The following is a 15158-nucleotide window of genomic DNA, read 5'->3' as shown; positions in this document are numbered from 1 at the left end:
ATACATACACATACACAAATATATTGATAGATTTGTAATGGACAGCAGGTTTGTATACATACTGTACAGTACAACAGGATAGTGATGTTTAAAGTACTTGAAAACCATACTTGAGGAAAGATATCTTACTTGAAAGTGACTCCAGTAAAGTCACCCAAAATAAAAACACTTTTATCAGTCTTATAATAGCTCACGTTAGATGTACTTACTTATCAAGAGTATCTGGTGTTAAAATGTACTTAAGTATCTAAAGTAAATAGATAAAAAACCTTTTGAAAAATACTTGAAATGAATCTATAGAGACTGGATAATTGATCCCAGTAACATTCTTCCAGGTGAATGTTCTCGCATTATGTGATTAGAAAAGTTGGGAGGGTAAAGTTGTCATGATGTCTCTCAATGGCTACTGTCCACTGGAAGCTATGTACTGTGTGTGTGTGTGTGTGTGTGTGTGTGTGTGTGTGTGTGTGTGTGTGTGTGTGTGTGTGTGTGTGTGTGTGTGTGTGTGTGTGTGTGTGTGTGTGTGTGTGTGTGTGTGTATATATATATATATATACACACAGTATGTAACAAAGTACTTAGAAAAGGATGCCTACAAGAACGAAAATAGTCATCAGGTTTTTATTATGTGAAAAGTGCAAAAGGAGAGTTGTATCTACATTATACAAAGATGGTGCTAAAAAATAGAACATACATAACTCCTCAGTAGTGTTTCCATATATACACATGTGATAAGAGGGACACACATGGGGACTGTAATTAGGTTAGTGTGTCATGACCTCAGGAGTCTCTTATGTCTCTCCTGTTACGCATCCTCAGCCCACTCCTCCCTGGCCCTTTAGTGGGGTCTGAAAGGGCAGCGCTGTCACCTTCCACCGGCAGCGACACAACCAAATACTCCTCGTCTCCTTCCTCCGCTTCAGCTTCTGGGTTGAAACCCATGTCCCAATCGAAAGTCAAGCTCTCGGCCTCCGTCACTGGATCCTCTTCATCAACCCTCTCCTCTCGGTCGACATCAACCATCATCTGATTACCCTGTTCCTCTTCTACCTCCTCCTCCTCCTCCTCCTCTTCCTCTTCCTCTTCCTCCTCCTCCTCCTCCTCCTTTCCTTCGTCATACGCGTCCTCTTTGGGGTAGTGGTACACATCATTGTGTTCACTGAAGCTGATCTGTTTCTTCCCCACATTGTAACACTCTCTCTGCAGCTCTTTGCTCACATCCAAACCCAGCCTCTCTTCATGCCTCTCTGTAGCATGTCTGTCTGGACGAGGACTGGGCAGCAGCCTCTTCTCTTCCTCAGACTGGTCTTCATCTTCTTCCAGCTCCTCTTCTTCTTCTTCTTCTTCCTCTTCTTCTTCTTTTTCTTCTTCTGTTTCTTCCGTTTCTTCCGTTTCGTCCCTCTCCTCTTCTTCTCTTTCTTCTTCCTCTTCTCTTTCTTCTTCTTCTTCTTGTACTACTTCCAATTTGCGTTCCACTTCCTCCTCCTCCTCTTGCTCCATCCTCTCTGCCAAGGCCTCAGCGGAGGCCAGCCGAGGACTCGGCACCGCCAAGATAACCACGTCGTTGTAATCACGACGTTCGTAGGGTTCCTCATAAACAGGGTAGGTCTCCTCAGCGTAGCCTGGGTGGACACACAAGAGGAGTGCGAATTTATAACGACAACAACTTTACCATGATGAAATGCATAGAGCAGCTGGGCGTGGCTTGAAACCCAAATATAGATAAGAGACCTTAATGAAGATCTGATCACAAATCTTCTCTTCTGGGGGTCCCTGGCACAAAACATTCTCAGATGGGGGTCTGTGGCCAAATACATATTATTTTGTGGGTCCTTGGCACAAAAAGGTTTCAGAACTAGGCTACTGATTTAGAAGGCATTTATAATCGGAGGTCTTAAAGGTGTTTTTTTCCCCCTTGATTGTCTGCTCCACTGGTGGATTTAAAATCAAGCAGGACTTCTTGGATATTTGTTTTGGTATGCTCTGTAGATTCAGTAAATAGTTGTGCTTAAATGGTGATATTGAGGACAGAGAATTCAGTATTATAGTATTTTACCTTCCCAATCCTCTGTGTAAGGCACCTCCTCAGCCTCCATCTCCGGGGAGGCTCCCTCCACGCGGCCTTCTTGCATGAAGTGGGTGATCCGACTCAGCTGCTTGAGTAGTTTCTCCTCCTTCTTTGTTGATTTGTTTGATTGTCCCTTTTTGCTCTTCTTCCCTTTGAAGCTGGAAAGCACCAAAGGTATGGGAACGGAGTCAAACACTAAGAGAGCACCATTGATTACATTTTCTTCTGCAGGGGTGCTGTAAATAGTACTATAATATCCTACTCAAGTAGAAGTACTGTACTCTTACTTGACTTAATTATTACTTAAGTATAAGTAGAGTTAATTGTATTGAAAACTACTAACACACATCGTATCGTGAGTATATGTCAATATAAATACACACTTCCAACCAATCCCTCTCCAAATCAGTGACCATCTTTTCTTTCTCTTAGATTGACTGTGGAAAAGTGGTTCAAAACAAGCTTACATGGAACATTACTTGTTATGGTGCCGACTGATTGCACAGCAGGCAATAACTAGGCTACAAGAATTTTCCCTTGTCATATGAATCATCCATGTTGCATGACCTGCGGATTTTCCAGCGTACAGAATGATCATAACAAAATAAAAAATCACACCCAGTGTGAAGTGGGCGGTGTGGTCACAGTGGTCATCACAGTGGGTGATTCACATAAATGTGTTTTTTTTAAGTGCACAGTCCTATTTATAGGACTGCACATGTGTCATGTGTTTCACTAGCCAATCACAGTCCTGAATAGAGTCAACCAGTGTACAATGGTGGCCAATCACGGTGCAGGGTTAGGGGGGTACAATGGTGGCCAATCACAGAGCAGGGTTGGGGGGGTGCAATGGGTGGGGGTCCAAACCTCACATATAGGGGCGGTTGCACCGCCCAAAAATAAAAATAACCGTGCGTGCCTATTTCATATTTAGAATATGATTTGCCACAGTATATTAGTATTTTGTTCACATGAAACATTGACCTGATAACTACTGACCAAATTATTGGGAACGAAGATTCACATTGTTTGATTGAAGATATCGGAACATGAAGAAAATTGTAATTCAACTTATAAAAAGACAACATGAAATGGTACTTGAGCATGAATGAAAAATCAGCATTTTTTTGTACGAAGATTAATTTTTGGTTTTTAATTTTCATACCAAGCTTATCCATATTAATTCCATGATAATGTAATGTTCTCTGTTGGGGCAGTCTCTAGGGTCATGTACAATGTAATAAGAAATATGAGCAATTGGGGCGTGTTGGGTGGCACAGGGGTAAGGTTTTTCTGCACACACCAGTGGAGACTGGGGTTTGAATCTTCATACAGGTACAGTAGGTCAGGCGCCTATTCAGCACGGAGCGTGTTCCTCCGCAACATGTTCCTCCGCAACACGTTAGGGATAGTTCACCCGGCAAAAGTAGTTAATACAGCGTCACAATCATTTGAACCACTTTAACCATATTTTATACTTTGGCTATCATTTTAGAAGCAGGGCGATACACACCTCAATGGTTGGTGACAGGTGCGTAGGACAGGTGCAAATGTTCAGAAGGGGATCTCTGAGAGCAAATCAAATGGTACTTTGGCTATTCAAAAATAGAAGATATACACGCTCATAGCTATGAGCGTGTAGATCTGCTATTTTTGAAAAATCCTGAAGATTTGAACTCAACATTTTTAACTGGTGGGCCCCGGACCAGACGTTGAGAAACAGTGATCTACACCCATGACCAAACAGTAAGGGTCAGCAGTGACAGGGACTATACACACGGGCAGTGGTGGAAAGTAACTAAGTACATTTTACTCAAGTTCTGTGCTTAAGTGCAATTCTGAGATTTGAATACAGGCCTTAGTAACAGAATACTTTTATATTGTGATATTGCTGCTTTTACTTCTTCTGAGTACTTCATCTACCACTGCACATGGAGGGACTGGCGTAACTAAATTGGGCGACAAAATGAAAAGTGGAAAAAAGAAGGAAACATGAGCAGTACCTGCTAGAACGAAGGCCCTTTCCACTGATGATCCTGTCCATCATGCTCTCTGTTTCCTGCAGCTTCTGCTGAAGCTTGGCCAGTTCATAATCAGCTGAGAGAGAAAACAAGAAAACACACAAAGTTACATTGCCGTATCTCCAGTATTATTTGCAGTGGTGGACAGTGGTGGACAGTAACTAGTCAAAAGTACTGCACTTACTTTTTAAAAAATATTATTATTATTATTATTTTTTCCAAGCTCATGACTTTCACTCCGCTACATTTCAAATAGAAGTATTGTACTTTTGAATCCACCATTTCTCTTGTGACCCAAACTTACAAAAATATTTTTTATTTATAAGCTCACAATGCGTCACATTTCGACGCGTTATGAGCTTGTAGATCTGCTATTTCAATTCATTTCTACTCCTAAATTTCAATACAGCAATGCATTGATACACAAAAAATAACAACTTCATAATTTTTAATTATTTTACTTGAGTATATAGGCCTACATTGTAGTCCACCACTGGTTATTTGGAGTTTTGGAACTGTCGTTATGAGGTGCTGAATGGATTCCACAAAATGCTATAGCATTACAATTATTATGATGCAAATAGGTCAAATATTATGGAACATTCCTCAGTGTTCAGCATGAATGATTTACCATGAAGGATGAGGGGAGGGTGACTGATCCATACAGAGTAAGTCATAAAGACTTTTCTTCTTATCTCTGACACATTACAAGTTACAACCCTTACTGACATATGCAGTTCATGTACAGTTGAATAGATGAATAGAACACACATTGTTATTGCTGATGAAAAAGCTATTTTCTTTTATATCAAAAATTACATTCTTTGTAATTTCTAATCTGCATTTGTTAAAAAACTAAAGACTCTTTGATGCATGTTCCCAATAAGTCCACAAGGGCTCAAGTCTGTCCTTCTGTAAAATCAACTTGTGCATGAGGGCTCTCGCACATATGATTGCTTTGGTTGGAAAGATAGTAAAATGAGATCCAGGTCGAATTTGTCAGGAATTCCCTTTTGTACTGGAATTTTGAAAAAATGCTGAAGAGGTTTTATTTCTGTCTTTACGTATTGAGCTGTTAAATTGCCAAAGTTGGTTTGCCATCATTTGGAAATGGTCACCTAGTATTCACATGTAATGTCTAAACATTTCAAGTGCCATTACATGATGGAAAAGGTTACATGTGGGAAAGCACATTTGATTATAAAACATACTTACTGGTCTTACTCCCCACATTCTCATTTGGTCGTCTTGTATAGTGGTATTCTGATTTTGGAGTCTTTCCTTTACATGTCAGCTGTGCGGAAAGAAAACTTTATGACGATCAATTTAACCATTAGCAGTCGTAAGAAAATATCTACTGTAAAGCATCCCAGCAAATTGCTTTAAACATGAGGAAAATGCGGGCGACAGTGTTTGCATTGCTATAGACCTCCTGGTCTACTGTGGAGATAGACAAGGTATTTTATAAAAGAAGGTACGGTCATCCAGCTGGCAGATTCGTTGCACTGTGAGGCAAGCTGCAGCCGGGAGGACGATGGAATGCATTGCAGTCAATGAGGGCCAGGTGGACCATCTTATAATCTGAATAAACACTATTTCTGGACGACACCTTTGTAAAATACTCGGTCCAGGAAAGTAACAGAAGACATACTGTATTACACATTGTTTTCTGCTGTGTTGCTTTTCGATGTGTACACTGTATACTTTTATAGAGGTATCTACAGAGCACAAAGTACGTTTCTGAACGTGCCAAAGTATCGCAAGACTGTCAATCATTGGCAGTCTGACAACCAAATCTTGCGATACTGCCGAGACAGAAACAATATATGGCGCTGTTTAGATTACGTAGTGTGTGCACATCGAAAAACAAGTTATTAGGAAAGAACCTGTGACATGTCTTCTTTTATATTCCTGAACCGATTAACTGACAAAGGACGCAATCGTTCAGAACTAGTGTTTGTTCACAAGCTGGCCCATTGACTCATTGATTGTGAAATGTATTTCACAGAACTTCTGGATCCAGTTTGCCTGTCAATGGCGCCTGACGAGTTTGTGGAGTGATCGTACCTTCTTCTATCAATTATCTTGGAGGTAGACAGACCATAGAACCTCCCGCTTCCTGGTTTCCAAATTGTTTGGTCACATGGGGTTTTTCCCTCTTTGGTCCCTGGTAGGTGTATGGTTTATTTATGTAGTGTGGTAGGCCAGTAGTTCCCCTCTCATATTTTGGCTATAGCCTACTTTCCTGTTGTACAGGGTTTCTCAGTTTCAAGTGGGTGCCATGATACAAGTCCAGGGGTGCCTCAGAATACTTATTCTATAATACTTAATACTTAAATATTTGGAATTTCTCAATATCACTTCAGTTTAACCACTTAGATCCTTTAAACTTTGTGAAACAGACCTGAGTTATACTGTAGGCTAATGGTGCGATCTTTTTTAGCCTACAGTACACAAAGTCTCTTCACCAAAAATAGCAGATCTACAAACTCACAACGTGTCACGTTGTGAGCTTGTAGATTGGCTATTTTTGGTGAATGTTCCCCCCAGAATAGGGATGTTGGGGTTTAAGTGGTTAAACGTCAAGTAGGCTATAAAAGTTATTTTCAATCTGTCCGAATTTTCCTTGTAACATTGTATCTTAGGGGGAAAGATTTACATATTTGACATAAACGGTGCTGTAAAGTAAATGTTATTCAGGGGTGCCGTGGATGAAAACTTTATTTACAGGGGTGCCCTAGCCAAAAATGTTTGAGAACCATTGCTGTAGTACTCTTAGCCGCAAGTAACTTAGATGCTATAAATGCTTTGCGGCTAGTGGGTTTTAAACAGTACTTCTATTGATTCCTTGATGTTCAATAAAATATTGTGATCTTCGGGGAAATCCTTGTTGCTGTCACATGTATTTGTATTAAGGATCTGTTGAGCTTTTTGCTGTTTCGAGTATTTAAAAGGTCTGCAAGTTAAAACTTCTAAACCAAACCCGGGCCACTTCTTCGGGATAATTTTACTTGTGTAGCTGAAAATAACTGACATTCATTTCTGCAACAAAGTATGAATTAGGCTTCATATAGCGCCTCCATATTCTCTTTCATAGTCACTATGCTTGCCTATTATCCCTAACCATCGGTTACTTGCCTTATAAAAGATGTATACCATATAAAGGAGGATTCCAAAGCCATATATAGGGAGGACTTGGCCGATCAGGCTGTTCGTCCTTCCCTGGCCTTTGATCTTAGTTATGGCCTCGACACTATGTGCCCAGGTGTGAGATGGGTCCTGGTCCCCCCATTGTTCCTGGTCCGCGGGCAGTGACAGACGATGCATCATAGGAGGATGGAACCCTGGCCCAACTATGAAGAAAAGAGGAGAGCGATCAACTGGCTGCGTAGTGCTTAAAAATAATGTACTGTATACAAGTGAAAGATGACAAGTTGAAGATATAGTTTTTAAACTGTAGACTTTGTTGTATGATGAATGGCAATTTTTGACCATTTTTCCCTATGACATGCCCAAAAAGGTACGGCAGGTTCAAGGTATATAGTAACTTTGCCTTGTTTACATAACAAAACTTAGCACATCAACAAAATACAGTGAGAGGGCAATCTGTTTCTGCAGGAAAACCACACACACTAGTCTAGTGGCTGATGACTGCTGGTATGAGGGAAGTGATGGGTAATTTTTTTTATATATTTTATTTTATGTAAACACAGGGCAAAGTTATACTGTCTTTCAGGCAAAGTCAAGGAAGAAATGCACTCCATATACATCATGGATTATAGGCTATAGTTCATTATGCAACTCAGATTGGGATCTCCATAATCACCATATCAGCTTTACACTTCAGACAGACATGATGTCTGTATGTCATGCAGGTTTCAGAACAACACGAAGACAATGATTCTAGTTTATTACAGGCAAAGGTATGCTAGTAACTATAGCTGTCAGCCTGTCACACACTGTATTCTTTGATTCTGTGAATAACAGCAGGCTGCAGTAGCAGCCAGTGACCAAAACAACATCAGATATGGAGGAGATGATGATTGACAGATGATGATCTGTTAAGCCTCCAGTCTTACCCTCGGGTTGTTGCCCCACATCCTTTTTCCCTCTGGATAAAAGCATTTTAGGAAGGAACAGAGAAACACAGAGAACGGAGCATGATATCAGAGTAACCTTCTGGCAAGTTGTCAAAGACATTTTGTCTTAAAAAAATGAAACAAAACAAAAGTGCAAACACGTATTTATTTCCTATAGACTGTGGTGCCAGGCTGCCAGCATCCATCAGAAGATCTGATCCGTCTCCCTGGTGACGCTAAACAGCGTTGCCAAATTCTGCAAGAGAAACAAGCAACTGGGGGTAGGGAAAACAAGCCCAAAAGAAGCGACCGAGCCGCCATTGTGAGCTTGTAGATCTGCTATTTTCCATGAAAAATCTTGGGGAAAAATGAGAAAATTGTGGAATATTTTCAAATCTACACAAATCTTGTATGGGGAGGTCTCAGGCACAACACATTTTCAGAAGGAGGTGGGGGGGTCCGGTCTGCAGACAAATGCATATTAATGTGGGGGTCCATGACATGCAAAACCACTAGTTTAAACAACATTTAGATAACAAGCCCAAACAATCCACTACACTTTAGAAACGAGCCCCATAAAAAACGCAATCCGCAATTACAAGCCCAAAGTCGCTTATAATAAGCGGACATGGCAACCATGACGCTAAGCAGCTTGGCGTGGACGAGAAGTGAACCGTTCATCCCTCTAGTGCTTCACGTCCGTGGCCAGAAGATGGCGCTGTAGACTGGGGTATAGGAACATGGAGTAGCGTCTGACTGGTGTTTCAATTTGTAACGGCCGCAGGTTCAACATGCTGAATCATGTACACATTGAAGACAAAGTAAACATGTTAATTAGGCCTGGGCTGTTTGTTTTCAGTTTCCGTAACATATATGGTAGTAGGCAGTAGGTAGTAGTATTTCCAATTTCCAAAACTTTGAATTCCAGACTTCTAACAGAGTATCTATATTGCAGTATTGATACTTTTACTTATGAGTACTTTTTCCACTGAAAGTAACCCGTATGCATTGAACTGTACAGTACTGTACTGTCAACGTACACAGTATGGCTCCCTCGCCCCAACAGGCCGAATGTGGCTCCAAACAAAAACATGAGACAAGATTTGACAAAATGGGACTACAGGCCTATTTAGCCAACTTTTGCTGTCGTTAGTTTGGCAATAATTACTGCTGAAACACCAGGAAAGACGCCATATACAGACATCAATCTCCAAAACTAGGTGAGTAGACTAACTCTATCATTTATTTTGAGCTTTATTTCTAATCTATGTGAAAGTGTAGAAATAGGAGCACATTCGTGGAAGAACTGGACTTAGTAGCCCAAGAAACAAAGCTAGCAAGCTAAGCTAAGGTTCAATTGCTGGGTGCGAAATTAACTACACCCTCTCATCTAGGACAGCAACCTGTGTGGTCCCCAAAGGATTTTTTTTTTTGGGGTGGGGGTGGGGGGGGGCAGATGACAGTGAAGTGACAATTTAGGGACTTTTAAGACCTTTTAATACCCCAAACAAAATAAATAAATAAATACCATTACTGCATCAAAAGTAATCAACAAACTATATTATAAAAACTGGTCAAACATTGGGCAAATTGTCAAATAACATAGTAAAGAGGCAAACATTTTAAAAATAGCCAATCTACAAGCTCACAAGGCCTCACATTGTGAGCTTGTAGATCGGTATTTTCACAATGTTTGTTTTTAGATCTGCTATTTTCACAATATTTATCTGTGGAACTGAGTCAAACAAAATGTAATGCCTCAACCCCTACAATTGGAATTTCGAACTGCTTGTCAGGGTGGGGGTGGGGGGGGTCCCAGTTCAAATATGATTCTATTGGGGTGTTGCAGCCTGAAAAGGTTGAGAACTACTGATCTAGGCTTCACCAAAAATACGCCTGACATGTTGTGAGCTTGTAGATCTGCTGTTTTTTGGCGAATGCCCCCCCCCCCCCCCCCCCAGAATAGGGATGCTTCAAGGAAAAACCCGACACAAAGCAGCTACAGTACATGTCAGTGGGAAGGGAGCTTTAGTTTTGGGTCTATAGGGCCCCCACGAGCCAGGACAGCATCAATTTACTGGAGGGATGGAACACCATCGCCACCTAAGAAAAACACCCTCAAAACTCATTTGGTGTTTTGGTGGTGGAGAGCACAGACGCTCCAATATCTGCCATACTGAAGGTGTCATATTGGGTTGAGATCTGATAAAGGTTACGGCCATAGAATATTCACAGCATTTTCATACTCATCAAACTATTCATTGGAGGGGGGCATTGTTATCCTGATGATGAGACTACATCAGAATAGCATTTGCTGAGCCTGTGACCTAAGGGGACAAGTGGACCCAAACCATGCCAGGAAAATGCCCCAACTTCCCAAGCATAACAGTGCCCGGACCCCCTCACTGAAGGGGTCAGGCATCAAGAAACGCACTGTTCTCTCATGCACTTATCTGTAAACCAGTGCCTATGGTTTTTACACCACTCTCTCACATGTGATAAGGGTTTCTGCACTGCAACCCTACTACATAACATCCTTCTCTGTGTAGTTGTCGACGGACTGTTCTTGTTGAGTCCGATCACGTCCTGCATTGACATTCTCAGTCACCTGAGGAAGAGTTGCTCTTCTGTTGGTGTTTTCCCTTACATACATATTTCATTAAATGTGGACCTTAGACCACCATTTCCAATCCTATATTTACTGATGTCTTTCCCATACATTGAAATACGGATGACACATGTTTGCTATTGAAACACTAGCCAATTAAGCCTAAGTCTCTTAGGACTGTACTGAAGCTGCTATCATCCATACCCCTATACTGCACCCTCTTCCATATTCACATAGAGCTTTTTTTCTCTTGCCATCTTGATCCAAAATTGGGCATCCTCAGAATATTTATACGGTATACATTGATTCCTTTAACTGTACCATGCAGTTCACCTGTATGGACGCCTCTCCATTTGTTCTGTTTCTCCCATTTATTCAACTTTCCCATACATTTTGTCACCTGTCTGTAGCTAGCTACAGTTGCCTATTACACTCAATAGCATGGTATAGTCTTAACTGTTGTAAATTGTAATATGAATACATTTCTGTTTGTTTATTGTTAACCTGTGGGTGAATACTCGCCCCATTGAGAAGTTGGCTCACATTAGGACCAGAAAAAAGTTCTACTTTAAGTTCCTAATTCATCATTTTTGCACTGTTTCTGTACCATTACAATAGCGGCGAGCGAAGATGAGAGAGAGAGAGAGAGACACACACAGGGGGCATCTCTTTACACAGCAGGCTCTAGCAAGGAAGCTGAAGGTGAAACTGAAGGCCAACAGGTGAACCATAAGGAGTGAAATATTTATCAATCAGTTCTTACAATACAGCGAGTATTTTCCCTCAGTGCTGATAACTTATAACAGCCCTTTCCCCAATAAAACAAGTTTTATGGATTGTAAAACTAATGTTATGTATAAATTATGTGCATCTTTAACATAATATTGAAAATAAGTAATAACTGGACAGTGGTGATGAGTGGACTTTTCTATGTATTCCATTTGATATCACGCACCATCGGATTTATGTAACTGCTGATTTTTAAAATGACATTTTATTCAAAGGAGAAAGGCTCCAGTTCAGAAGAGGAGAATAAGGAAGAGTCTGGAGGTGAGGGAAAGGAGAAAGAAGTAGCTGGCCAGCATCAGACGGCAGCAGGTAAGAGGTTAATGGAGGAGGGTCATGTGATTGAAGGGAGGATTATGCTGAATGTGACAATGAGAACACAGCTCCTTTAAAGTATCAAAAACAACTAGAAAGGGATGCTCAGCAGAGAGCATATCTCTCCGCCAGGCTGGCTTGCCTAGGCTGTGTTAGTCATGGCTTGCAGTTGCCAGGAGGTGAGGAGGGGAGGGGTGGGTAGAATCTTTCTCTACGACATATTGGACATAATGGTGCAACTCTTTAGCATTTGTGGTGTTCGGCTTGCATGTTGAGACTCCTCAACATGCAATTCCAATTTGGGGTTGATTGGATGTAAACACAGGGCAAAATGTTTGAACAGGCAAACTGTATGGGATATCAAAACCCTGTTTGACAGTCATTGTCACGAGTCGCGACTCACAAGATCAATTGTATCTGATTAGATGAAAACATGTTTCTGCAACAAATGGCGACATTTATAGCATTAGTGGCACCGCATAAGGGTCAAAGTGAAATAGCTTTTGGCTCTGTGTCGTTTAGAGGCACCTCAATGTGTAATTCAAATTTTGAGTTCATGCTTTTGGAGGGAGGGAGGGCAGGGTGCCTTTTGTTTTGCTTGTGGTACTTCCCCTCAAAATGTCTGCATGTCACTGGGCATTTCTGTTATTTATTTTTTATTATGTTTCAGCATTCAGACAAAACTCATGTTCCGATCTAATTGATTGACTAGAAGTAACATTGTTGCACTTAATTTGTCCAGATGTTTGTTGACATTTCTATGTTATGAATTCAGAGGGTCAGAAATTTGGGTCCACATGGGTTGATCATAAAACCTACAACCCAGAGTTCCTCAACACAACGTAACACGTTGTTACAATCTAAATTTGATGCATGTGCCAACTATATTTTCCATGAGCTAAATTGTCTTAACCTAGCATCATAGCATCATCATATTGAGTTTCCATGTTTTCATCTTTATTCACATCTCAGCATGGTATATGATATTGTATATGGCATTGGCAGCAAGCCTATATTATGCACATTATTACACACTATTTCAGGTCAAATATGTGGTGAGATTGTGTTTGGAGGCCCCTCAAAGTGACCTTACTGTTCATGAGTGATAATATTATTTGCTATTTCCTATCAATTTGCCTCCAAAAAGTTTTGAAGAATGGCTCAAAGGTTCAATACGTTTGGGGGAACCAAGGGACTTGCTAGCAGAGACTAGAGCTGGTAACACCTATGTCATGTTAGCTTTTCTGGATAGTGGATACACCTAAGAGTCAAAAGTCTGATGGGATTTGATACATGGAAAATTGTGGGATGGGCTTTTCTATTAAGTGTGGATACAGGGTTAAGAATAAGATGGCTTTTTGACTGATCACTTTTTATGAAAAAGATAAGATCACATCTAAAATGTAGCCCTATCTTGAAGTTGAATCCATGGCTTATAGTTTAAAGGAATTTCAAAATGTCAAATTGTTATACTCCTGGAAGTCAACTCTGTTTCAACTAAAGTGTGCTCCTCGGAGCGCATCGCTCCGCCAGGCCTGGTTGCCTACAGGGCCCGCAAACTTTGGAAGGCAGTTATAAACAAATGGAATCTGAGTAATACATCTTGGTCACATAACTTCATAGATAATGTGTATGGATTTATGTGAGCTTTTTCATTTATGTGAAAAATCTGCAGAGATTGTAGCAGAAAGTGTGTTTTGAAGAAAACACTAAGTAGGCTGGCACAAATATGTCCTATAGACCAATTATTTGTTTACAAACATTGAGACTGCACAGGCAATTGCCGATTGCATGTAATCAAATCCCAACAGATACCCAAACATGTTGCTTTGTGGAGCACTGGTTTAGTTTAATTCAATGTCCGGTGTGTAGGCTGGTGAGGTGCTCCCGAGGGAGACACATTCATACTTCGTCGCATGACGGTGTCGCTATACTCTGCCATTCTCGCTCCATCGTGTGACGGAGCATCAATTAGGCTTGAGTGTCTGCTGGGCGAGTAGTACCGTGGTCAGGTATTTGAGGACAAAGGGTTTGAGAATCCCTAGTATCACTTAGACACAATAAAAACCAAGGGGTATATATTTCAAGAGGGAGAGATCACAGTAAACATCCTATAAGTTGCCTTCTTCCGTATTGTGAGGAAACTGCAGCGGCATTTCCTGTATTTTGGCATTTACTGTATTTCGGTTCTCAGAAAACGTTGGTCCGACCAAATTGCCGCTTGGCATTGCAAAACCCCCCGGGTCATTTGGACACACACGCCAAGTTTGAGGCCGCAGATAGATTATTATATTATCATTTTTAGCATTAATGTTATGAACCAATATTCGAAATGAACACTGAGCAAATTAAGAATGAACTAGAAAAGGGTGCTCCTCTGAGCATCCAACCATCTTCAACCGCTTATCTGGAGTCGGGTCGCTAGCCACCTAGGAGCCATGCCGTAAAAACCCTTTCCTAGACGGCGTGGCTAAAAACTGGAAATATAAATATAGAAATAAATCCTTCATTAGGAGTCGCAAACACTGAGTCCATCTGTGGAATGTTTAAATATGTTTGACATGTCATTTCTAATTTCAATAAGGTACATGGGCGGCATGCTTTGGCAATTAATTGATTAAATCAGAGTTAAGTATTACTATACGTAATGTTTCATTTTCAACTTTATTGCTTAAAGGAGTAGTTCACCCAAAACATTACTTATTTCCTATCAATTAAACACCCCATGAAGCCTTGATTTCATGGAGATTTTTTAGTTTTTGTTGCATTCCTAAGCCAATTATTATGACCCGGTGGCTGCTCAGTAGGAGACTCAATTGAGTCCTACCTACCGGAGACTCCGCCGGTCAGTGACATATCTCTAACGTATGACTCCATATTGGATCCCCATGGATTTCTGTGAAACATTTTGCAGGAAAAACAACAGTGGATGCACTACAAGCATAATCTCGTAATATTACCGTCTAGTCCCGCATAATCCTGTAATATTTCCATTGGCACCCAAACACACAGAATGAGAGAGAGGCAGAGTTAGAGAGAGGAGATAAGGCCACTACAGCACCACGGACAGCGACACAGTGGGCTCGGCTGACTTAACTGCTTGACAGTAGGTTATTAAGTAGATGCATTATGCACATACCTGTCGGGAACAACTTTTCAAAATGATGCTCTCCTCTGCATTTAGCCATAAGATTAATGTGTTTGTTAAAGTAAAGCATGACCACACATGCTTCACATGTGCTACATTCGGTGGTGCAGGATTTTGCAGGACACACAGGTTG

General features: G+C 40.9%; 1 protein-coding gene across 1 annotated transcript; it reads right to left on the bottom strand.

Moving 5' to 3' along the window:
- Positions 1–780: 780 nt before the first annotated feature.
- ric3a (RIC3 acetylcholine receptor chaperone a) lies at positions 781–8289 on the bottom strand (the record flags this gene model as incomplete). The annotated part of the gene is made up of 7 exons (XM_084054591.1): positions 781–1343; positions 1392–1622; positions 2057–2226; positions 4072–4165; positions 5305–5383; positions 7228–7442; positions 8169–8289. The coding sequence occupies 7 exons, from the start codon at positions 8287–8289 to the stop codon at positions 781–783; spliced, it is 1473 nt and encodes a 490-aa protein (XP_083910717.1).
- Positions 8290–15158: the final 6869 nt, after the last annotated feature.

The sequence above is a fragment of the Gymnoscopelus microlampas genome (genome assembly GCF_963454915.1).
Source record: "Gymnoscopelus microlampas genome assembly, chromosome: 1".
In the NCBI taxonomy this organism is placed as follows: domain Eukaryota; kingdom Metazoa; phylum Chordata; class Actinopteri; order Myctophiformes; family Myctophidae; genus Gymnoscopelus; species Gymnoscopelus microlampas.
Note: the sequence above shows the minus strand (reverse complement) of the source record. Positions and strands in the feature narration are given on the sequence as shown.